We start from the raw sequence: 27,082 nt of genomic DNA, 5'->3' as shown, positions 1-27,082 counted from the left end.
GGGGAGGGCTTCCTAGAGGAGGTGATATTTGTCAGGAATGCCGAGTGAATAGGGCTAGGCATGTGAAGATGTGTATGTGGGAGGGTGGGGGGGAAAGGGTTGGTACAGAAGTTCATCCTGGGCAGAGAAAAGGGAAGATGTGAAGGCAAGACTGCGTGAAACAACATGAGCAGTGGTGAACTGAGAGTAAGCCAGTGCAGCATGGCTGGTCTATGGGCTTGCACATGGCAGCAGAAAGGAGATGCAGCCACAGAACAGGCAGGAGCCTTGTGCTGGAACCACTCTGAAAACTATGGAGAGGCCCTGAAGGATGATAGCTGGAATGAAACAATCAGATTTGTGTTTTCACAGAGATCACTGGGGAGGCAGTCAGTGATGGAGATTGGGGAGAAGAGACTACTAAAGAAATCCAGGCAAATGGCGCTATGGTCTCAACTACAGCACTGGAGATGAATGACGGACTTACATCAAGGAGGGTGACTCTTCAGGGCTGAACTGGCAGAGAGGGCAGGAAGGACACGGATGCATAAGTGGGAAAGTCTGGGATAAAATCCCAGATTTGGATCTTCTGGTAAACAATGGTGCTTTTCATCAGGTAGGGAGTGAGAAAGGGAAATGAATTTAGCAAAGAAACAGTACACATTGGCAGGGCATGGTGGTTCACACCTGTAATTCCAGCACTTTGGGAGGCTGAGGCGGGTGGATCACGAGGTCAGGAGTTACAGACCAGCCTGGTACATGGTGAAACCCTGTACTAAAAATAAAAATATTAGCCGGACGTGATGGCGAGTGCCTGGGAGGCTGAGGCAGGAGAATTGCTTGAACCAGGGAGGCAGAGGTTGCAGTGAGCCAAGATTGTGCCACTGCATTCCAGCCTGGGCAACAGAGCGAGACTGTCTCAAGAAAAAAAAAAAAAAGAAAGAAACCGTACATGTCAAGAGCTGGTGGGACACTGAAGTGGAGAAGCCCTGTAGGCAGTAGGATATTATTTCCATCTGGAGCCCAGGAGAGAGGGAGGTTCACTCTCTAGATCTTGAGGGACTCGTGGGAGCTCATGGGAGCCATGAGCTCAATAAAGCGGTGAGGACAGGGACTGGGTGGGTCCCCCTGGCTGTCCAGCATGAAAAGCTCAGCAGGTGGAGAACCAAGTCTTGGGAAACAACCTATTTAGGGAGCGAACAGAGGAAGGAGAGCTCAATCCAGAGAGCAGCATCAGCCCAGCCAAGGCACTCCTCTGAGAGGTGAGTTTTAGAAACCTCCTATTTGTCTCCTCCTCTGTGGTTTCTCCTTTCCCCTGTCCATTTTACACAGTACAATAAAATGACATTTTCCGAGATAACTGTCCTATCTTTGTTACTGAATAAACCATTTTTCACAGCCAATGTCCAAGCCAAAATCTACTGTCAGGCTTAAACCACCTCCTTCCATTATCAGTTACTATCTAATTTCCCATTTCTCACTACACATGTGCCAACATCTCAATCACAGGACTCCTGGAGGCCTTTCCCTTTTAGGGTCTCATTAGTACCTCCATGCCTCACTCTTGATGGTCTTCTCCTCTGGAATGATGTGCCTTACCCTCTCCACCTATCCAAATCCCACCCATCCTTCTACTTCCTGAAATCTTTCTTGGCAGCATCAGGCCACACCAGGGGCTCTCTCCTGAGATTTTCACTGCCATGGGTGCTTTAGTAAATATTTCATTGTTCTTAGATGTTCACCTATTTCAAGTACAACCACCTGAGCTCCCTGAAGTTGACCACAAACTTACACAGGGAAAGGACATGTTCTTCACCTCTTTTGCGCCCATATAGAAGCCACCAGTATTGGTCAGAGAGCTTCCCAAGCAGTCCAGCTGTGTCCCCAGGGCCTCATGAGAAGCACGTGGCAGGGGTGGCAGTGAGCACCTGCCAGATGGCAAGATGGACTATGGCATAAGCAGGCATGAGAAATTTAAAGGAACACACTGAAACAAAACTTGAGTGTTATTTTGGAATACCTGAAATGATAACGTGTAACATACAGCAGTTAGTAACTGAAAACAATGACTTTCTGACTAAATAAACTCTAGATTCTATGAAAAGCATCTGAAAATCAACAGTTTTAAAACAAATAACAGCCGTATTTTAAATGCAGTAACACAGTATGAGATTGCCTACAATAAAAGATACAGGAGCAAACAACAAAAACATATATCTGAAACACATAGAAGATGGAAGCCAAGAGCTCTAACTTTGGGTTAGAAACCTAATTAAACCTGAAGCCTGGTACTGAGTTTCCTGCCAGCTAAAGTGAAAAGGGGGAAAAAAAAATCACCAAGAAGCTCTCATGTTGGGAGGTATATGAGTGAGGGATCAGAAACAGAGACCTCGGAGTCAGACACAGCTGGTCCCACTCCCAGATCCCCATCAACAGCTGCATGCCCATGGACAAGCAAGCACTTCCCTGAGCCTCCAGGGTCATGAGGGAAAACCTGCATCTCTCTAGGAGCAGGCTGGGCATAAACAAGATAACGTATACTGAGTACTTGCTATATCGCTGGCACAATAAATGGTGGCGGTCTTCTTACTGATAAAGAGTGAAACATGATAATTCTGCAAAAGAGACAGGACCTAAGCTCTGTAAGAAAAAGGACTGGGGGCTATCTTTCTCACCTCTGGGTCCACAATGTCCAGCCCTGGGCCTCGCATATAATAAGCACTAAGTACTTATTTGTTGGAAAGTAAGTGAAAACAAACTTTTCCCCTGGTATTACATTCCAATACAACTGCACCATGTACAGTACTCGTGCATGCAAACAAACACAGTGGATAATTTCTAGCGGTGGTTTAACAAAAGAGTCCTCTACATGGTGATTTTACTCATGTGAGTAAAATTGAGACACAGTTTGGTGAAGTTCAGCAGGAGGCTAAGTGCCGAGATTTGGGTGTACACATGTGTAGACACTAGAAGAGAACTTAGTAAGCTCAGGAATAAATCAAGAGTTTGGTCTGTGCTGCCCAGCAGACCATTCAACGAAAAAGTCCAGCAAGAGCCCAGGGACTGGTGTCCTGCTCTGGACTTCAGACCTGTTGTGGGAGACCATTCTCTGAAAGTGGAGGAGTCTCACAGCAGTGGGAACAGCCTTAAAGGCCTGTTCAAAGGCCTTAAAGACCTGTTTCACAGGTGCCTAGTGGAAATACATGCTCCAGCAGGGCAGAGGTTTGGGGTCTGTCTTATTCTCTGAGGCCTGGGTACAACTTGGCAGATCCTGTGATGTTCCAAGTATCTGGGGTGGGGAAAGACACTGTGCGAAGCTTATGGCAAGAAAAGGAGAACCATGATGTGGATTCGTGGGGTCCTGGAGTGAGGGCGTGCACACACAGCCAAGAATCTCACATGCATAAACTGCTGCTGCACCACGAAGTGCCTGTCTGTAGAGCATAAAGTGAGCATGTGGTCAGTAGTGGAAACCCGCCAAGTTACCAGGCCAGGTGGGCTGACAGAAACCCATATTCAGATGGACAAGGGCATCTGGGATCAGCATGAGTGCGGCCGCAGAAGCAGGCAAGTCAGACCACCCTGGCAGCCATCTCTGCTGCACCACAGCCTCTTCCCAGCAAACACCAAGTGCCACAGCAGGTGGGACCCCCATGACCAAGTGCCAAAGGGAAAATAGCCAAATGTGACTCATGGACAGGCCGGCTTAGGACAGGAGTGGCAGCTGAAGGAAACGGCTGCATGATGGCTCGGATCTTGAAAGACAGCAATCAGGGGAACCCCCTAAGGGCAGAGCCTGGGCAGCACATTCAGATATCAACTCTGTATGGAAAGAGAAGTGGCCTAAGGCAGTCATACATGTGGATCTGCTGGGCAGGGAAGATGACCTGGTCGGCTGGTCAGGGGACTGGAAGGGAGGGAACGAGGAAGATTCAGCTAAAGGAACAGCATCAGGTGTTTTGCAGGTAGTGCCCACCATGGGCATCCACTACAGAAAAGGCACCAAATGGAAGATGGGCAGAATGACTGTGGCTTCATTACCAGATACCCCAGTGCTAGCACATGAACAGATGGCCGTGATGGTGGCATGGGGGTGTGTGTGGGTTCCCCTCGTCTAGGCTGACCTATCTCCTGCCACTGTGGAGCATCCAACCTGGCATCCACAGAGACTCCGTGCACCTGATAACCCATGTCTGCAAGCAGAGCAGTCACTCAGCACCAACAGACAGTACTGAGCCCTTTCCAATCTGAGGGGAGCAGCGTTATAGAACACATTGTCCCCCACCCCTTTCCTTTCCTCTGCCCTAAATTCATACACTGAAGCCCTAACCCTACAATGTGACTGTATTTAAAGGTGGGGACTGTATTTAAAGGTAATTAAGGTTAAATGAGGTCACATGTGTGGGGCTTATCCAATAGGACCAGTCCCCATTTTGGGATAACTCAGAAGGGCTCTTTCAGCTCCACTGTGCTCTGTAAGACCAGTGAGGCTTTTGTTCGAACTGCAGCTGCTCCCTCTGTCCCATCTTGCTGCCTTCGCCAGCCCGTCCCCATAGACACTGATGCTGACAGTGTTCTCTCATAAACTCCATGTATAAAAATCTTCCTGAGGAGGCCAGTCGGAGAAACACAACTTCTCTGGTTTGCTCATGAACACAAATTCAAAGTTCTCCAATGGAGAATCTCCTCCCAGGTATTTCAAAGGTCCCTCAGACAACATATTTCCCCCAAATCTGCTCTTCTGATACTGGTGAATTGGAACCATCAGTCATCTATCTAAGATTACCTAAGCCAGAAACATCAGAAGCATCCCCTACTTCTCTCTCTCCCTCATAAGCTCTGTGCCTCTACCTCTATACTCAACCACTGCTCAGGTTTTCTGACCTGGATCATTCTGAGTTCTCATACCTTTGAGTTTCTTTGCAGGATCTACCTCCTGCTAAACACAAGGCTTCGTCTGTAGCCTGTGTTCTTCTTGGATGTAGTTCTTCTCTTACAGAACTCATTAGTTCTTTGCTTTCAGCTCTCATCCATACAGAGGTTACTCAATCACCTACATATGTAGCTTCCATATTTCCAAGACAGAGATGTCCATTATCCAGCTTTAAATATACCATGGGCATCTTTATGGCATGTTCCAGAGTCATTCAAATTCAAGCACATCTTTAAGAAACAACTTTTGCTTCTCTCTTTCTCTTGTAGACTCTGCCCCTGATAAGGTGCCCCCTTTTTCCCACCCTGATATAAACTCTGGGATCTGCATCTCCAAGGTGACTCTAATTACCTCAAACCTGATTTCACTTCTCCAAACCACTGTGAGATCTGAAGGCCTACCTGTTGCATCCAATGCTAGTGGTAGACAGAGAGATGGCAGAGATAATTGTATGGTTTACAACTACCCCAGCGGCAAAGAAGGTGGAGGCGAGAAATGGGGAGCCCTGTGAGCTGACTCACAGAAGTGTCCAAGAAAGATCAGGCCTGAGGTTTTAGCCTGACGTGCAGGAACCCTCCTTCCCTCGCAGCCTGTGGTAGACAAGTGTAGTATCAGATTGTTTGGATGCAGCAGTATTTGTAGATAAATGTGCAATAGTTCCTGATTATTCATAGCAAGGTTCAGAAAACACAGCATTATTTTTATCTACTTCTTGGTTGTTCCATTGAAAATCCGCTTACCTACATATTCTCTTCATCTCAACTAAGGAAAATCAAGAAGTTTTACATTTGTTCTTCACTCCATAGCATATGATTAGCATTTTAACAGGAAGACACTGTGGCTTTTACAAGATTATGAAAACAGATAAATAGTACAGCTTGTTAACTAGGTTGGTGTTTCTCTAAGAAGTAATGCTTATCTTATATAGCTGGAACAGGAATATTCAGTTTGACCAATCTTTCAGCTGCAATTTATTTTTTTTTTAACCTTTTAAAAAAACTAAGACTAGCCACTAACAGAGATCTACATTCTATTCGGAAACATCAAAATCTACTTGCAAGGCACTGGAATAAAATGTAGTCTCTATCTCACATGCAATCACAGAGGAAAGATTTGCTTGGGCCACTGAAAAATTTCTAAGTTTTTAGTAATTATTAGCACTTTTACCTGCTGCTGTCTCTGTCGCCTCCCTTGTGCAAACTGAGAGAACATCAGCTGCCGATCCAGCAGCTCCATCCTCTGCTGTCTCTGGATGTCCAGCGTGGCTCCCATCCCAATTCTGGCTTCGCTGGTGGGTTCTGAAGAAGAGAAGATGGGTTCAAGTGTCCAAGAAAAGAATTTTGCCATCCAGCTGGGGATGCAGAGCACCTGATGCACCTGGAACATTTTGCTGTCGTAGCACAGACCTGAAATCTAAGAGAAAAAAAATCCAGTGTGATCGTCTGAATGTAACATCATTAAAAATATACATACATGACACAAAAATCAGCAGCCTCCAAACGCTGTACATGGTATTTTTCTTAGTCATAGCAGTGTTAGGCGATCAGCAAAATCCTCTTCCACACTGCAGAATACTAAGCAGTACAAATCAACACAAAACTGAATTTACTCAGTAAAACAAAATTGTTTTTTATTGAATTAAAAGAGCTAGCAAAATTTTAATGATTTAGTATACAAAGTTCTGGTAAAAGATGGTCAGGATACTGTCTTCATTTTTTAAAAGCTGTAAAAGATCTGATTATTGAAACACTTTCACACTATACTGACTTTGTGGTTACTTTTGCTGGCAGATGGCCATCACAGAGACACCAACAGAAAATAATTGAAATGTCTCAGCTGACCCAGTCATGTGACAAATTTATCAGAGAATAAACACAATCTAAAATCTTGGTTTTTATTTACATAGTGTTTTAATCAGTTTTTCAAGTACTGATTTTTTCTAGATATTTAAAATCCTCACCAATATTAGTTAGCAATGAACCATTCCATTTATAAACCAACCTATTCTTTATCTTGAAGGTCATTTATAATGTATGGTTACAGAAGTCTCAAGACTTCCTATGATTTTCTAGCTAAAATGACTATGGCTATTCCTTTGTTAAAAAAAAAAATCGATGTGAATATGATTCTTGGGACTAGAAGATCAAATTGAACATATTTGACAACTTTTTAGTACGAGAAGAGTATACTTCAATGTTTTAATAATAAAATTTAAATTAATGAATCAGGCAAGAATTCTTTGAGACTCTGCTACATACCATATTCTGGGAACTCAGAATACAGCAGAGAACAAGATAAGCAAGGCCCCACTCTCACAGAGCTTATAGCAGTCCATGTGATGTGAAGAACAGGCAGTAATCAAGTCAACACATACAACTAATTCTGGCAAGTTCTGGGAAGGAAATAAAGTGACCTGGAGCACAAACCTTCTCTGAGGGGTGGTAGGGGACGTCAGGGGAGCCCTTGGAGAAAGTGATACTTGAACGAAGATCTTAAGGATGATGCGGTGCCTGTGACTTGACGAAATGGGGAAGGAACATTTCAGGCAGAGAAAGGGCAGATGCTGCACAGCCCGAGCTTGGGAGTGTCTATTAGATATTTTGGCGGGCTACTGAATGGGCAGGTGGCTATGTAATTCCAGAACTCAAGGAAAAGGTGGAGATAAGGATTTCAGTCACTGGATATAAGGCATTTACAGCAACAGGACTAGAAGAGATAACATGGGGTACGGGAGACACAGCAGAAGACAGAACAGGGCTAAGGATCAAACCCAGGAGTGCACAAATATTCTGTGGATGGACAGAGGAGGAAATGCAGTAAGGAAATCGAAGAAGGGGCTGCCAGTGAAGAGAAGGAAAATACAGGAGTTTAGTATCACTGAAGCTGATAAGTGTTTTAAGATAGGGATCGTCAGCTATATCTAATGCAGCTGATAAGTAACATAGAACTAACCACTGGATGTCGCAAATGGGGGTGTTTGATAAACAAGGTGTTTATAAGAACACTTTTGGTACAAAAGACAGACTGTAGTAGGCTGAAGAGTGAATGGTGAACAACTTCTGGTTTCAAATAATTTCTGTGCCTCTTCTCTCAAAAACAGTACAAAGACGACAAAGAAAATGGAAACAGAAACAAACTTTAAGGTCACTGAAACCAGAAACTGTAATCCTGAGCCATGCTAATAAAATGGAAAGCTTACTGAGTGATTATAAACCACTCTGCATATGAGAAGCATTAAGTCCAAATGCCTGTGGGACTCAGACAAGCACAGGGACTAGAGCAAGCTTATCCAACCTGAGGCCTGTGGGCCACATGCAGCCCAGTACAGCTTTGAATGTGATCCAACACAAACTTGTAAACTTTCTTAAAACATTATGAGGTCAGGCGCAGTGGCTCATGTCTGTAATCCCTGCCCTTTGGGAGGCCAAGATGGGTGGATCACAACGAGGTCTGGAGTTTGAGAGCAGCCTGGTCAACATGGTGAAACCCCGTCTCTACTAAAAACACAAAAATTAGCTGGTGTGGTGGCACATGCCTGTAGTCCCAGCTACTTAGGAGGCTGAAGACACAAGAATCGCTTGAACCTGGGAGGTGGAGGTTACAGTGAGTCAAGATCATGCCATTGCACTTCAGCTTCGGTGATAAAGTGAGACTCTGTCTCAAAAAAAAAAGTTATGAGATTTTTTTGCTATTTTTTTTAAAGCTCATTAGCTATTATTAGTGTTAGTGTATATTACGTGAGGCCCAAGATAATTCTTCTTCCAATGTGTCACAGAGGAGTCAAAAGACTGGACACTCCTGGACTAGAGGGTCTAGGCCATGTGGAAGGAGGAGAGAGGTAGAGGGTTACTTAAGTCTGGGTTAGAGGCACCCCAGTTCATCCCCATGCTCCATGAACCCTTTCTCTCCTCCACAGAGAAAAGGAAAAAGCTCTGCGGGGCATGAACCAAGGAGGGTCTATGTGGGTAGGGAAGGACCAGGCCTCTGCACAGGCAGATTGCGTGCATTTCATGCGGCTACCAGCATAGGGGTTCCAGAAGACAACAGAAGGAATATGAGGGAAAGGATATTACATTTAAAGAGATAAATAGGTGAGAGTTTTCTAGAGTTAATAAAGAATATAAATCCTCAGAATGAAAGTGGAAGAGTCTCTAAAAGGATGCTAAAATGAAATTTACATCTAGCTCCACTGTGGTGAAACAAAAGAAAGAAATCCTTAAAAGCAACCAGGGACAAAATACAGATTGTTTAAAAAGAAAAAATAAGCTCTTAGCAAATAACAGCAAAAAAAACTGTAAGATACTTGGGAATAAATAGTGTGTGTGTATGTGTGTGTGTGTATGGCCTTAACAGAAAAAAATGAAAAAGGATAATACGGGATTAAAAAAAATCCTAGTGATAATAAAGATACCACTTCCACGAATAAGAAGATGCAAAACTGTTAAGATACCAATTTTCATCAAATTAATACATAAATTAAATATTCAAAAAAAAAATCTTAACAGGGTGCTTTGTTGGAATGTAAATGCCAATCCTCAAGTTCATGCCGAATATTTAAGGCTTGCATTTTAAAAACATGATGTTAAGAGAAATCAGCCAGACCCCAAACCTGAAAACATGATTCCACTTCTGTCAACGGGTGAATCTAAACCACACACTAAACAGTAAAACAATACAGCAAAGTGCAAAGATGATGACTATGTGTGCCAGAATGGGTCACAGGAGGGAGGGGGAAGGAAGGGAAAGGGGTCACAGGAGGGAGATGGGAAGGAGAAAGAGAGGTGGGAAGGAAGGGAGCACCGTGGGCTGCAGGGCTGGCCAGGCACGGTCTGCATGGTGGATTATGGGTATATTTGCTTTACAGTGATTTGGCCCAGCTTCGTGACAGCTACAGTTTGTGCTGTGTATCACAATAAAAAGAGCTAAAAAACAAAGAAATAAAAAATCCAGAAAAGCCAAGCAATTTTTAAAGAAGCATAAGTCCTATCAGATTTTAAGATATACTACCAAGTTTGGCTAACTAAAACAGCATGGTCTTTATCTAGAGTTATTTAAATAGACCAAGAGAACAAGAGCCTAGAAATAGGCTCCTCTGTGTAAAGGCACCTGGTATTCAGCACACATGGGTAGATTGGGAGGAAAGGGGCACACAGGCTACATAGAAGGAAGAGACAGAACAGGGCCTTCCTGACACCAAACATAAACTTGCAATGGAGTAAGTGCTCAAATAGAGTTCACAAAACGGTAAATCTTTCTGTACAAAACACAGAAAGAATACCTTTTTGGCACTGGGGTGGCAAAATATTTTAAAATAAGAAACATAAAGCACAAACTAGAAAAGAAAACACACACTGGTCTGCTTTACAATGTAAAAGCTATAGTATGCCAAAAGCTACCATCAATGAAGTGGAAACACAAGTAAGAGGCCTGAAAAAGGTCTCAGAATTCATATAGCCAAAAAAAGCATCCAGAACATATCAAGAAACCGTAGAAATGTGTAAGAAAAAGATAACCCAGTTTTAAAAGCATACGAAAAGGTAATTTCAGAAGAGAAAACTCAAATGGCTAATAAACTCATGAAAAAATATCTATATTCACTTGTTTTTAGAGAACTGAAATCTAAAATGAGCAATCTTCAATACAGTAACAACTGGCAAAAATGTAAACGTCTCCTATCATTCAGTTTTATTTCTCTCTCTTTTTTTTTTTCCATTTTGTGGAGAATGGGGTGTGGCCATGTTGCCTAGGTAAGTCTTGAACTCCTTGGCTCAAGTGATCCTCCTGCCTCTGTCTCCCTAACTACTGGGATTCTGGTGTGAGGTTTTGCTAAGGATGGAAGGAACTGAGAACTCTCACACAGTCCTGAGGGAAGGTGAAGCTATGGTGCCTCTGGGGAGCGATGTGGCAATACCAAGTAGAGCTGATGTGTACTTTGAGGCACATTTCACTGCAGCCCTGCATGCGGGAGAGAGGAAGCAGAAACAAATCATCCCGAGTAGGGGAACAGCTGCAGAGTGGGGTATTCACACAACACAATACTATACAGCCAACCAGATGAACTCCATGTGCATGTACTGAGTTTAAAGTGGAACGAAAAATACACATAAAACGTATCACATGTTACACTCATCTTCTTGCAAAATTTCAAAAAACAAAATAACAGTTTATGCCATTTGTGGACACAACTGTCTGCAGTAACTACAGAATCACAGAAAGCAGCATTTGCTACAGAGGGCTGATGGTGGATGGGGTGGGGGGTGAGGGTGACATTCTCTGTAACAAATACATATTTTTAATGAAGAGAGATATATGAAATCAATATGGCAAAAAAAAAAGTAATGAATTGGAGGCAAGGAAGTAGAAATCCCTTTTCTGAAGATCTGATAGGAAGGAAAACAAAAAATAGGGTGTATATCAGCATAACACTGATTCAGCTGAAGATAGCAAAATGTCATAAACATAACAAAATACTAAAAATATAAGGCAAGTTAGAGCTGTGAGTTCTGAATTAAGTGCAAAATTGAACATTTTTATTTTTTGGTCTCAAAGTATCCAACTGTGATTGTAGATTTGTTCATTGCTCCTATTAGCTGTATTTGGAAGCTGCTCATTTGTGGACACTGTTACTAGGCACACAAACACAACTGACCCTCTCATCATAACAAGTCTTCTGCTGTGTTTTTAGTAATACTCATGAAGAAGTCTACTTTGATTTTAATACAGCCATTTCAGCTTTCTTATGCTTACCGTCTCCATCTTCATCCTTTTAATTTCACGCTTTTTTTGTGTGTTTGTATTTAAAGTGTGTCTTATAAATTGCATATAGCAATTTTTTTCTTTTAAATTAGTCTGACAATCTCTACCTTTTGATTAAAGTGTTTAGCTATTATTCATACTTAATGTATTTGCTTGAATAGCTGGATTTTGCTATTTGGTTTCTGTCTCATCTGTTTTTTACTCTTTATTCCCCTTTTCCTATGTTCTTTTGTGCTATCAAATATTATTTAGCATTTCAGTTTTTTCTGCTGTATATCACTGTATTTTCCCCCTATTTGCCCAAGAGATTATAATATGCATTCAAAATTTATCAAAATGTATTTAGAGTTAATAATGAATTACTTCAAGTAAAACAGGAGAAGCTTGCAAGAGCCTATAGTAAGTCCTCACTGAACTAACTGATACGTTCTTGAAACTCCAACTGAAACAAAGTATAATTTTGTCTTCTCAATGCCATAATGAAAAGATGCTGAATGAAATGGTATTATTTGAATGATGTTTTACTTAAAGTTGGAATTTCCAAGAGCCTGCTGACAAGGTTAAGTGAAGACTTACTATAGTTCTATGTAGGGTCTTCCCATCCACTGCAATACTTCTGTCATGTTACACCCATATACCTTAAAAGCTCAACAATACAATGTTGGTGTTTCTGTGTGGCAGCTCATGCCTGTAATCCCAGCACGTTGGGAGGCTGAAGCAGGAGGGTGACTTGAAGCCAGGAGTTCAAGACCAGCCTAGGCAATAAGCAAGACCCTCATCTCTACAAAAAAATAAGAATAAATAAAAAGAATTAGCTGGGTATGCTGGTGCATGCCTGTAGTCCCAGATACTTGGAAGGCTGATGAGGGAGGATCATTTGAGCCCAGGAGTTCAAGGTTGCCATGAGCTATGACTGCACCACTGCATCCAGCCTGGGTGACAGAGCAAAACCCTGTTTTTTTTTTTTTTAATCATGTTTTTAAAGAACTTAACAAAAATATAATGGACCAGGCGCGGTGGCTCACTTCTGTAATCCCAGCGCTGTGGGAAGCTGAGGCAGGCGGATCACGAGGTCATTACATCGACACCATTCTGGGTAAAACCCTGCCTCTACTAAAAATACAAAAAATTAGCCGGGCATGGTGGCACACGCCTGTGGTCCCAGCTACTTAGGAGGCTGAGGCCGGAGAATCACTTGAACATGGCAGGCAGAGGGTGCAGTGAACCAAGATGGTGCCACTGCACTCCAGGCTGGGCAACAGAGCGAAAGAAAAAAAAAAAAGAAAATGCATAGTTTTGCCTGCATTTAAGGCGTTCATAATTTGGTAGAAGCTCTTTGTTTATGGGGGGAGGTCACAGACTCCCTTAAGAAACTGAAGAAAGTTAAAGATTTTCACTCTCCTGTCTATGCTTCCCACCCCAACCATGGCAGATGTGAGTATACACTCACCAAATTATGTATCCAATTTCAGCAGGACTATTCTATAAAGAATATGGACACCCCACCCAGTAATAAACAAAAAGAGGACTGCAAATTCTGGCAGGAAAATAAGACTTTTGTGCTCATTTGCTTACATTTCTATCCTCTTTATCTAAATGTAAACTCTGAGTGGGGAGGATTTGGGTTGCTTTTGATCACTACTTGGCCTCTGTACTTAGAACAGTGCCCAGCACATAGCACTCTAAGTATTTCCTGGGTGAATGGTGAATTAACAAATGCTTGACAAAAATAAATATATTATCTTAGATCCTTTCAAAGGAAATTGGAAAGTTATGCACTCTTTTCGGTCATAAGTTTATACTTTCCCATATGATAGAAGATGGAGAGTTCACTTGTCCATGCCACTGGGACACCAGCATGACCTCAAGTTGTCAAATAAAGTGCTACTGCACAATGTTTTAAATTTTCACAAAGGATTACAATTTATAGCACTTAAAACCATATTCTACGGAAAGATGGGACAAAAATAATTACATTAGATTTCACCTAATTACTGCCAAAAGCTGTGAGAGAGCATCAGTTATTATAATACTACCTTACATTTACACATTATTTTCAACTTTAGTTTTCATTATCTCTTCTCTCTCTCTCTCTCTCTCTCTCTCTCTCTCACTCTCTCTCTGTAGAAATGGGTTTCGCCATGTTTCTCAGGCTAGTCTCAAACTCCTGGTTTCAAGTGATCCTTCCATCTTGGCTTCCCAAAGTGCTGGGGGTTACAGGTGTGAGCCACCACACCTGACCTAATTTTCATTATATCATAAACACTTTTTTACATTAGGTCTTCTGAATGAGAGCGCTTTCTTGAAATCCATAGACCCTGTGAAAAGCAGGTTTTAAAAAAGACCATATGCTTGGATTTGCGTGTCAGGAGGCCAGAGGGAGCTCTACCAAGGGGGTCTCGAAGGCCTCAGAGCTGGGGAAGCCAAAGAGCAAACGGAGGGGCCACTGAAAAAGAAGGTAGCAGTGGTCAGGCAAGGGGCCAGTGCAGGACGATCAGATAAAGCAAAGAGAAACAAAGAGCACACACCTGGGACGACATGCTTGAGCTGGAGTTCAAGCACTTGGGCAGCAGGAAGCAGGAACCCTGCCTACGAAAGGGGACACATGGCCACACAACCAGAGAACCCCTGGCCATGTTCAGCTGAGAGTCTAGGCCAAAAACCCACTCCGGGTCAGAGGGAATATCCCCCCATATGCCAACAGCAGAAGCTGTGGCTCTGTAAGTCTAACTGAGAATGTAAGGCAACAGGAGATGGCTGTCTCTTAGTCCACTAATAAACATGGACATCAGTTGTATGTTTCTTCAGATTTTCCAGATGCTTAGTCCTTTTAGGAAGGGAATCATGAAATAATGCTCATCAGGAAAATAATTTAATTTGCTGGGTAGAAAACACGCAAGCCACTCTTGATATAGAGAGTAAACTTCAACTGTCCTCTGGTCCTGTTTAGTACTAGCCTGAAACCACAACAGGCAAAGGTTAGAAACCATGACCTGGCAATGACACGCAGGATTGCTTTCTTTGGCCAACTGTGGCTGAACAAAAACCCACAAGGCAAGCTGCACCAGCTACCCACCCCACACTCAAGAAACCTACCATTTAATGAGACAATAGGATAAACGTAGGGGCTGCTTTCCCAGGGGCATGATATGCCTTTGCACGACAAGATGCAGCCAAAGGAATAATGTCCCCTTGCAACTGAGCCCCAGCACACACTTCATGTGCCCTCAAGGCCTGTGGAAACCAGACCCACCGGAGACCTCACTGATGCATTCCACAAATATTTACTGAATATGTGCCAGCCTGTGTTCTAAACACTGAAACACAGTAGGGAGCAAAACAGAAAAATTCCTGCCCTGATGCATCTTATATTTTCATATTCCTTCTTCTGCACTGAAAATGTTAGAGAAAGAATGAGGGAACTTTGCACATTCCCCAATTTATTACCCAAAGAACACTAATGAAAATTAGGGATGCCCAAAGTTATTTCTGCCATTTGTGATAAATTTTGAAAAGATTATTCTTTTCATGACAGATAGAACCACATGCCCTTGGTGGTTATTGAGACTTGCTATTATTCTTTAAGTGAAAAATGATTCAGACTGAACTTCCTATAGCTTTTCTATCTCATATGAGGGAATAGAAATGATATTAAACTAAAAGATTTTGAGGTACCCAATTAAAACGCTGGATATCCTTCTGATTCCTGGGAAACTGAATTGGAATAGAGACAAATAATTAGGCTAATCACAGATTATTCGTGTCTCACATACTGTCTTAGAAACCTGCTCTAGGCTTTTCCTTTTGGAAAATCATGCATCAGGAAGATTAGATCAACTATGCTAAGTAGAAGACTTCACACAATAGTGGCTTAAATACAAGAGGAGTTAATTTCACCTTCAGGTTTAAAAAGCTCCAACCGTTTTAACTGTAGTCCAGACAGTGGGAAGAAAAAAATAAGAAAGGACAAAAAGGGCAAAAAGCAACTTTAAGGAGCCTTCTCAGAAGTCCCACCAATATTTGTGTTTACAGCTCACTGGCCAGGACGCAAGGACTTAGTCCAGTGGTCAGACTGAGAGGCGAAGGGTACTGAGATATGTGACCTCAGCTGGAGGCACTGCTGGCTTAAATAAAATGAACCTTCCATTATGAAGGAAAAAATACACTGGGAGGCAACTAGAATCTCTAGCACAGGGAGAAAACCATAATCAGGTGCTTATATGTAAACAACAAACACCTTCTAATATCCCTTTTAACAAGGAAACTATCCTTCCTTAAAAATTACATGCACTTTCTTAAATGGATTCAACAAACTAAAAATTAATGAAAATATGGGCTTATTTCAGGTGAAACTCATTTCTTACATTTGATCAAAAATAATAAACTAAAAATGGATGTGAAGATCTACAAGATTTGTGCACTGATAGATACAGCCTCAATGGTGAAAAACTCAATGCTTTCCACCTAAGACCAGGAAGAAAGCAAGGATATCCATTCACCACTTTTATTTAATATTTTATTAGAGGTCTTAACTAATATAATCAAGAAAAAAGGCACAAATTAGGAAAAACGTAAAACACATAAAACTCATTTCTGGATGACATAGACCATGTATGTTGAAAATTCTAAGGAATCTACAGAAAAGCTACCAGAAATAATAAACACATTTGTAAAGTTGCAGGACACAAGAACAAAATACAGAAATCAACTGTATTTCTATACACTAGCGACAAACAACTGGGAAAAAATTAAAACCAACTCTATTTATAGTAGCATCAAAAAACCAGTATTACTTAGGAATACATCTACTGAAAGATGTACAAGGCCTGTACATTGAAAATTTAAAAATTGCAAAGGGGAATTAAAGAAGAGCTAAATAAATGTAGAGACTTACCATGTTCATGAATTGGAGGACTAAATATCGTCAAGATTGTTGTATTGGCTGTTGATTACTGAGTAACAAATTACCCAAGACTCAGTGGCTTAAAACAATAAGCATCTATTATCCACAGTTTCTATGGGGCAGGAATGTGGGAGCAGCTTTGCTGAGTGGTTATGGCTCAAGGTCTTGCATGAGGCTGGAGTCAGTCAAGGTGTTAGCCTATCTACACTCACCTGAAGACCTGACTGGCGCTGGAGGATAACCTTCCAAGGTGGCTCAAAAACACACCTAGTAAGTTAGTGCTGACTGTTGGCAAAAGGCCACGATTGTTGGCCAGGTGGACCTCCCATAGGTCTGCTTCAGCGTCCTCATGGCATGGCATATGGGCTCTCCAAGAACAAGTGATCCAGGAGGAGGCAAGATCAAAGTAGCTATGTCTTTTATGATCTGCTCTTGGGAGTCACATTCCATCCTTTTTGCCACATTCTATTCACTATAAGTCAATCACTAAGTACAGCCTAAATGCTAGCAGAGGAAAAATAAGCTCCAACTCTTGATGTGTAAAATAATCTGTGGAAATATTTAAAAACCATCACCATGGAAATCATTCCCAGGTTGATCTAAAGTTTCAATGCAATCCCAGGCAAAATCTCAACTGTTTTTCTCCCTTTTTGAAGAAATTAGAGGCTGATTTCAGAGTGTTTATTAAAAGTCAACGTCCTAAAATAAGTAGGCCAGTTTTAAAAAAAGAAAAACAAGGTGGGAGGACTTATGTTGCCTGATTTCAAGACTTACCATAAAGCTGTAGTAATCAATGCAGTGTCGTATTGGCATAAGGACAGACATGTAGATAACTGGGAAAGAAGAGTCAAGAGATAAACCTACGCTGGTCAACTGAGTTTTGACAAAGGTGGCAAGGTCATGCAATGGAGAAAAAGAGTCTTTTCAATAACTGGTGATGGAACCATTGAGTATCTGTATGGTAAAGAATAAATCTTACCCCTTACCTCACAACAATTACACTCAAACTTCATCACAGACCTAAATATAACAGCAAAAACTATTAAATTCTATAAGAAAATACAGGATAAAATCTTTGTGACATTGGATTAGCAAAGATTTCTTAAACAGAACATCAAAAACACAAATTATTTTAAAAATTGGTTAACAATGAATTAATCAAGATTTTTAAAATTTTGCTTTTTGATAACAGATGAGCCACAGATTGGAATATAATTTTCACAAAACATGTCCAACAAAGAGCTTATGTCCAGAATATATAAAGAATTATTCTGACTCAATTAGAAGATAAGTAGCCCAATGAACAAAATGGATAAAAGATTTGAACAGATACTTCAGAAAAGACATGCAAATGACCACTAAGCACATGAAAAATACTCAGCATCACTAATCATTAGAGAAATGCAAATTAAAACCACAAGATACCACTACACACCCACCAGAGTGGCTAAAGCTAAAACGACTGACAATACCAAGTACTGACAAGGGTGTAGAGCATCTGGAAGTTTCATACATTGATGGTGGCAATGCACAATGGTAGAGCCACTTTGTAAAATAACATGGGAGTACTTCCTAATGCAAACTATACACTTATCATATGACCCAGCAATTCCATTCCTAAAGAAGGAAAATATATGTCCACACACAAATGTGTACACAGATGTTCATAGCAGCATTATTCACAATAATCCAAACCTGGAAGCAACATAAATGTCCATCAATTGGCGAATGGACAAATTATGATACATCCATATCGTAGATTAATACTTAATCTATCAAATTGTTACTTAATACAATAACAACAAATGAAAAATTCATAAAAAATGGTTAATCTCAAAAACATCATGTTCAAATAAAAGAAGTAAAACACAAAATACTTCATATTATACAATACTAAGTATATGAAATTCCAGCAAAGGCAAAACTATAATGACATGAAGATCAGTGGTTACCTGGGGCTGGCAGCTGGATGTGGGGAAAGAGAGCAAGGGGCATGAAGACACTGTTCAGGGTGAGGAGACCACTTTCCATACTGATTGTGGTGGTGAGTACATGACTGTATATAACTACCAAAGTTCAACGAACTATACACTTAAAATTGGTGAATTTTATTGTATGTAAGTAACACCTTAATAAACAAAAAAAGGGAAAAATAATTTTTTAATAAAAAAGAATGTGAAGATCTAGAAAGACCTAAACATTTATAGACACATAAATCTTTTAAATTTTATAAGAGGTAGGATTTTAGCAGAACAAAAACAAGCTTTTAACAACAAAAAACTTCTGCTACTTTGAAAATCAACATAAACTATTATGAGATCGGCAGCTATCAACATAAAGTAACACGAGAAGACCTTTGATAGCATCCTATACTGTTGTTTATGAATAATGAATAAATTCAAAACAACACATGTTAATTTTAGCATAATCCCTTCCCAGAGGCTATCATCAAGATAGAAGAGAAATATCAACACAGTTAGTTCCCAGAGACAAACATTGGACACTTATGTTAAACACACGCAGAGAAACCAAAAACCAAAAAAAAAAAAAAAACAACCAAGCTGCACAGTTTAAAGAGATGATCAAAACTGATGAAAAACTTTCAATTTCTTGATAAAAAGAAAATGTGAAGATCCCATGGGAAAATGTTCTGTGCTACAACGGACATGATAATCTACCAGTAATCTCTGCAATGTAAAATTATGGGTGTTTCTTGGTAACCTCCTCCTTATCTCCACTTCCTTTTCCTTTAATCAGTAACACTACTAAACCAGCCTAATATATTTTAAATTATCCTTTAAGTTTCCTCTAAACGATTCTTCAGATTCTTGAGTATGACAATGCAAGAAATACAAGACAATGAGTTTGTTGAAGGTGGGGTTTGAGCTGCATTTCTAATGAAGCATAGTGAGAGGACCAGTTAAATATCTTGATGACTGTCTTTCAGGGCCTCTGGGACTTTAAAAACCTCTTCATGTTCAAGGTTGCCCTCCAGGCTCATGTCTCCACTGCTGATGAATGGGGCCTCATCCTAGTGGTGTGGCTAAGGGAAACTCTAAGAATAGCTCTGTATGTGCATCTTGTGGCTGGAACAAACATGGACGAGAGCCTTGAAATGTGCACTGTAAGGCGCTGGATTCACTGGGCCTGGAGCAGACACCTAGACTTTGTCTTGGCTCTACTACCCAACATTTGTGCAACCTGAACCTCAGCCTCCCTATCTTTAAAATAGGCAATCCAGGTACTCGACCCTATAGAGAATACATCAAGAACGTAAAAAGGTAGCGCATGTTGGAGCTTCCTGACAATCAGGTAGTACAATGTTTTATAGCACCGAAATTATTTTTTGACAATATTAAGTATTTAAATGAAAAAATTATTTTTAGAATGTGTATCAAATAGACATTGTGCTAGGCACTGAAGATTATGAAGAATAACATATAATTCCCAAAAGGACTCTCCTACAATTCAATAACAAAAAAATCTAATAACCTAATTTTTAAAATGGGCTAAGGACTTGAATAGACATTTCTCCAAAGAAGACATACAAATGGCCAATAAGTATATGAAAACATGCTCAATGTCAGTAATCACTAGGGAAATGCAAATCAAAACCACAATGTGATATCACCTCACACCTGCTGGGATGGCTACTATACAAAAAAATAAAAAAAAAAAAAAAAAAAAAAAAAAAAAAAAAAAAAAAAAAAAAACCACCAAAAGACAAGTGTTGGTGAGGATGTGGGGAAACTGGAAAACTTCAGCACAGTTGGCAGAAATGCAAACGATGCAACTATGGAAAACAGTATGGCGGTTCCTCAAAAAATTAAAACTAGAACTAATATGATCTGGCAATCCCACTATTGGGTATATATCCAGGATCTCAAAGAGGTATCGACATTCTCATGTCATCGCAGTGCTAACTGCAATAGCCAAGATGTGGAAACAACCTAAGTGCCCATCAACAGACAAAGGGATGAAGAAAATATGGTATACGTATACAATGGAGTACTACCATTCAGCCTTCAAAAGGGCATTTTGTAATATGTGACAAAATGGATGAAACATGAGAACCTGTATGCTAAGTGAAACAAGCCAGTCACAGAAAGACAAATGCTGCATGATTCCCCTTATATGAAGCATCTAAGTTAGTCAAATTCACAGAACCGGAGTAGAATGGTGATTGCAAGCGGCTGGGGGCAGAGGGGAAAAGAGAGTTAAAAAACCAACAGGCATAAAGTTTCAGTTAAGCAAGATCGATAAGCTCTAGAGATTTGCTGCACAACCCCACATCTATAGTCAACAATTATATATTGTAACTTAAAAAATTTGAGGGGGACTCATAAGTAACTCAGAAGTGACTCAGGAAAGGGTTAGGCCAAGACTTAAATGAGTAAGATTTCCTAGAAGGGATACGTGAGTGAAAGAGGGGATATAGTTGGAAGAAACTGCATGTCATTATGCAAAGCTATCTTTTATGAGCATAGACACTAAAGTTACACTACCTGCATTTGAATCCTGTCTCCATTACTTTTCAGCTGGTGTTCTTGGAAAATTATAGTCATGTGTTGCTTAACAATAAGAACATATTTTGAGAAATGTGCCGTTATATGATTTGGTCATTATGTGAACATTATAGAGTGCACTTACACAAACCTAGATGGGATATATATTTTTATTTATATATATTTTTTTCATACAGAAAACCAGGTGTTCCAGCACCATATCTGAGTATCAGTCATTTCCCCTACTTGATCTGCAGTGCCAACACTGAGTGCCATACACCAGGTTTCTACCTATGCTGCATTAGAATCCACAGGGCCACCACTGAATACGCACTCTGTTGTTGACCAAAACTTTGTTATGCAGTGCATGACTGTAGTTAACTTTCCTATGCTTCCATTTACTCATCTATAAAATAGGGAGAATAGTCCCTAGTTCCTCAGGTTTTTATGAGGACTAATTAAAATATTTGTAAAGTGCTTAGAAAAGGGTACTATTAGTCAGCTTGTTCTAGGTTATACTGTGGTAACAAATTATCCCAAATTTCAGTAGCTTATAACAAAGATTTATTTCTTGTTCTTGCTACATGTTGGTACAACCCTGTTCCATGCTTCTTCTTCTGGAGTCTGAGGAGCAGCCCCTCTCAGGGTCCTGCTTTTCCATGGCAAAAGGGACAGAGCAAGGGTGGAACCAGGCAGTGGCTCTTGAAGCTCGTGCCTGGATGAAGCATTTGTCACTTCTGCTCATATTTTAGTGGCTAATGTAAGTCAAAAAACAAAACCTGATGTCAACAGGGCACATAGAGGCCCTATAGGGAGGGCTTCGTAGAGACGGCCAGCAAATCCTTTCACTAAATATATTTGAACCAACCAAAATATCAGAACAAAAATTCTACCACAAGTGTCTGGTACCTAGTAAGTGCTGCGTGTTAGTTAAAGAAAAATACATGTTTGCACAATGACACAGAATCCTGAAAGTGGATGTTTGGGAACAGTAAAATACTGAGTGTAGCTGGAGTATATGGGTCACACAGGTGACAGGGGTAGGCAAGGAGGTCACATTTTGAAAGGCTTTGAAAGGAGGCTAGATTTTTGCCTAAAGGTAGGTAATTTAAAAACTTATAGATATTTTTATAAATTTTATAAGGCAATTCTATCAGCCAGCTTTATTAAGACAATGACATAATTTCGTTTATTCTGCACTGTGCATTTAAAAATTACATGTCTACTGGTCACTACTTCCCTGTGCTAACAACTGCCTAAGACACCATTTGTCAGCCTGGGTCTGAGCTGCACTTGCCACAAGGCAGACTATATTAATAGAAGCCTTCTTCCAGTCAGTCCTGGCTCCCTGAGGTTAGGACAGGGAAAGGTGGCATGGAGACAGAGGGAGGAAAAAGGAGAGAAAGGAGGACATATGGATGAGTCACTATGAATGCGAGTGTGTGTGTGTGGTGTACAATGGACAAGCGCTGGGATCATACTTGCTATTGTAATTATAAGGCACCCTCCAAATTTGGACGTTTCCTAAGGACCTGCTACTCGTCTTCTACTTCTACACGTGGTCCTCTCACAAGTCCCACCACTCTCATGGCTTTGGTCAACCTTGTTTTTTTTTGGGGGGGTAGAAACAGGGTTTCATCATGTTGCCCAGGCTGGTACTGAACTCTTGGGCTCAAACAATCCACCTGCCTCAGCCTCCCAAAGTGCTGGGATTCCAGGCACGAGCCATTGTATCTGGTTAGCCTTCATTTTTCTTTGTAGCTTCTGTCCTCATTTTCAATGAACTACTAGAAAATAATCCAAATCTCTAAAGGAAGTTTAACTGGGAGGCTTGTGCATCAGAGGACTTATCTGACCTGCTACCTACACCTCTTTGATCAATGAAGAAGGAATCTAAGGGAAAAAAGATTAAATAGGAGAAAGGAGGCATGGAGAGAAGAGAGAGATGGGCACAAGCAGGGGGCACACAGAGGAATCTGCGCCTACCATCCCTTATCCAGAAACAGGCCAGGGCCTCAAAACTTAATACAAGGATGCTTACTTTTCCACAGCAGGTTATACTGTTTCCATTTGTTCACAGTTACTTTAAGACAGTGGTGTGGGGTTTGTTTGTTTGTCTTTAAAAGCTCTACAGAAGGAAGCGAGAAAGGCAAATCACAGCCCACAAATGAGCTGTCCTGACTGCCTCCAAATGGTTCATTTTCCCTACCCCGTTCTATGATCTGCAAACCCTGATAAGCCTTCTATAATCTTGCACCATCATAAAGTGTTTCTTCTTGAAGTGCTTTAAAGATCCCCACTGCTTATGGAAAACATTCCAAACTCAGACCACATTCAAAGTCTCAAATCTTTTGGGTGTAACAGATTTTTTTTTTTTTTCCACACTAAGGCTGCTGGATCAGAGATAATCAAAATCTGATATACTGTACGTGACAAGTAACAAACGCAGGAAATGGGTATAGTGAAAGGCCACATTGAAGGGAGAAGTCAGAGGAATCTAGGCCTGTTAATTCACTCTCAAACAGCTTGAAAGAGAGTTAATAATAAATGTGTGAATTGTAAAAAGAAAATCGGCAAAAGAAGGTTCTTTCTATTTTAATCATGCCAGAATCAGATCAGTCCTGAGACCTCAGCTTTTGACAATTAGGGTACATCCCTGTGGTAATGACTCAGTTATGATTCATAAAACTGCAGAAAATGAAGAAGTGCTGGGATGTAGATGGCTCAAAAGCTCTCTGTAGAACCACAGAAAGAATTTAAATGAAGTTCAGTAAGTAAGCAACACTTTCTTTAAGGAAAAGTATTAATGTGTAACAAAGCTAGTGGAATTGTGAATATATAAAGACTGGCTTTAATTTTTGAAGGTCTCTTACCAGACATTAAGAACAGTTGATGCAGTTACTGAAATGTTGAAGTATTTGTTTAAACTGACATATGTCCCTTGGCTATAACAGCTAAGCTTTCCAATTATAATTTTGCAACATTTCATGAAAAGTCGTATTTTAAATAGTAAATGTTTGCATTAAAAATCAGAAATGTCAAAGGAAGAAAAAGGCAACACAAAAACATTTATCAATGATACACGTGAATAATCTTATAGCAATCTTTAAGTATAAGCGAATCCCCCTCAGCTTTCCTGGGCAGCAGCTGAAGTCTCTGCTGGATCACAAAACAGAACTGAGTTGTGACAGTCATCCTCAAGCTCCTGTAAGCTAAAAACTGTCTTCCCTCAACCCAGAAAAATAATCTAGTTATTTTCTGTGATATCACTGAAGACAAAAAGTGGCCTCCTACCTAGTAAAATACTGTATTGACATAATTTATCAACCTACTATTTTAATCAGTGGAATACTTTAAAGTTACATATTCAAAGACATCTATACTTATGTAAGAATAAGGGACACCAAGGAAAGATTAAAAATTAGCCTAGGCCAGGTGCGGTGGTGGCTCACACCTATAATCCAAGCACTTTGGGTGGCCAAGGTGGGCAGATCCCCTGAGGTCTGGAGTTTGAGAGCAGCCTGGCCAACATGGTAAAACCTCATCTCTACCAAAACTACAAAAAAAGTAGCCAGGCATGGTGGTATGCACCTGTAATCCCAGCTACTCGGGAGGCTGAGGCACAAGAATCACTTGAACCTGGGAATTGGTGGTTGCAGTGAGCTGAGATTGCACCAATGCACTCCAGCCTGGGCGACAGAGCAAGACTCTGTCTCAAAAAAAAAAAAAAAAGCTAGCCTAAACAAAATAAATCAACCAGTACCTTGCTAAATAAAATAAGCTCAATCCAAAGTTGGCAGCTTTCCAGAAAAGCATGAGGAAAATTTTTGGTTTCTATGATAGCAGATAACAAATTACTTATGTTTCATATAAATACCTTTGTTTAAAAAATACTTTTTCTTAAAAACCATATTAATTGCCAGATTGAAATAAAATAATTGCTTAACAAACACAGCTGTTAAATGAATTAATGGTTTCAATACTAAAATGTGAAATCTCATCAACAGGTTTTGTCACACTCCCCAAAACACTGAAAATCATCTACAATTAAAATTATCTGTGCATTTCTTTTGCATAGTAAGAATTTTATTTTGTTAGTATTTTATTTAGCATAGTATCTCCCCAAAAAGGGAAGTCACTTGATCTACAAAGGAAGAGAAGTCATGTTGAGCAAGAGACATCTGGAACAGGCAAACTGTGGCTCTGTGACTCTCAGGCTTGGATCCTACAGTCAGTGGTGTGTAATTCAAACACTCACAAATAATACTGATACTCTCCTTTACAATCTTCCTTATCTAAAGTATACCATATCATATTAAATATTTTGTAACAAAAAATAATTTTTTAGACAAAGAATGAAAATGTTCCTTGGGTTTAAAACAAGCACCAATATTTATGGTATAGAACCAAGGAAAAATGGCTATGATTCATGAATATTAATTAATTTAAATAGACATAGCTAATTATTTAATTATGGTAGAATAATAATAAAGAACAAGGTTAATATGAAGATTTATCAGATTTTTTGTCATAGTGGAAGGTGGAAGGCTGATAACTTTGGCTGAATCCATTACTATAAAAAGTAGAAATTCAATAGGCTCAGAAATGTTTATTATTAGCAGGGTTCTTTAAAATGCGATATCATCTTTGAATTATATTCCAAACACACTGTAATTCCATTCACGCTTCTGAAACAAGGGATTTTTTTTGGTCAAAAATTCTATTTTAAATTTCTGATTCCTTTTACAAAGTTAAAACAGGCACCCCACTACCTGTTAAACATGTATATTGGAAAAGACTATGATCACAACATACAATTTTAGATTTTAAAAAGACTACAAAGAGATGAAAAATGCAACCTCCAATTCTAGAGCACTGAATGTCACACAATGAAACATTCTGAGGAGACAGCAAGCACTTAAAGCCAGGAGTCTAAACAGAGAATAAAGAAAGAAAATGGAATTAAAAAAAAATTGAGTCATGTATGAGTTACTAAAGAAGACAAATATTGAGAGTAAATGAATTAACAGTAACTAACACAATGAAATCATATACAATAAAGTACTTCAATATTTAAATGCTTTTGGAAAATATTTAAAACAGAACTCAAAACCTTCACTGCTAAGTGAAACAAATATGCCATGGAAGAAATAGCAGATCCTCAGGCAGCTCTCATAATCAAAGCAATGAGCTCTGTCTTTGCTGTTCTCAGGCTCGTTAAATCTCCCTCAGTCACAATGCAGTTCTAGCTGGGTGAGCCTAGATGGGGGGAGTCTGGCACCTGTGTCCCAGAGAATCAGTCTGACCCCAGGATGGCCCTACGCCACCACAAGTCTTAAGAATACCAGATGGATGGCTCAGGTGTTTTGAAGATTTCACAATAGGGTTTAGCTCTGTGGTCCTGAAGCCTATCAGGCATCTAAGTAGATGTGAAAATTTTTAGGGAGGAGAAATCAATGTGACTTGGAGCCCTGGAATCTTGGCTGCAAGCATATCAGTGGTGGGGAATGAAGGTGTGAGTTCTAAGGAAAGAATAAGCACAGAAAATAATACAGACAGCTTAAAGGAAGAAGAGAGGTAAGCAGGCTTACAGGATGACACGCTGGCCCCAAATACCAGTCATTCACCTGAGAAACAAGGATGGTGATAATTTACTTGAAATATGTGCAGTGATTATAGCGAAATGTGTATTATTAGAAATCCATTCTGTCATTTTCTTAGTCTTTTCCAAGAAAGAAATTAAAAGTATGCTCTATATCCACTAGTTAAAATTTATTTTTATAAATCTGGAGGTTCAAATTTAAGTCATGGATGAAGAATAAAACTCTACTTCATGCTCTAATTTTTTTTTAAATACCTCATAGAGAACTTAGGACAAATACTTATTATTAAAATACAGTAGCATGGGCGAGATGAAAAAACTCCAGCACACAGGCTGAGAATGCTTTGTTCATCCCCTTCTTCCATGATGAGTCTTCAGTCAGGTCCAACCCACCTGACTTTCCA

The 27,082-nt window shown here is 40.2% G+C and overlaps 1 protein-coding gene across 1 annotated transcript in view; it reads right to left on the bottom strand.

Moving 5' to 3' along the window:
* Positions 1-27,082, bottom strand: part of UBAC2 (UBA domain containing 2) — a 180,891-nt gene that overhangs the window by 38,358 nt on the left and 115,451 nt on the right. Inside the window, exon 7 of the mRNA XM_032277577.1 lies at positions 6,080-6,325. Coding sequence (XP_032133468.1) covers positions 6,080-6,325 — 246 coding nt within the window. The remainder of the gene's footprint in view (positions 1-6,079; positions 6,326-27,082) is intronic.

The sequence above is a fragment of the Sapajus apella genome, unplaced genomic scaffold (genome assembly GCF_009761245.1).
Source record: "Sapajus apella isolate SASKATOON/1434 unplaced genomic scaffold, GSC_monkey_1.0 scaffold9, whole genome shotgun sequence".
In the NCBI taxonomy this organism is placed as follows: Eukaryota; Metazoa; Chordata; class Mammalia; order Primates; family Cebidae; genus Sapajus; species Sapajus apella.
Note: the sequence above shows the minus strand (reverse complement) of the source record. Positions and strands in the feature narration are given on the sequence as shown.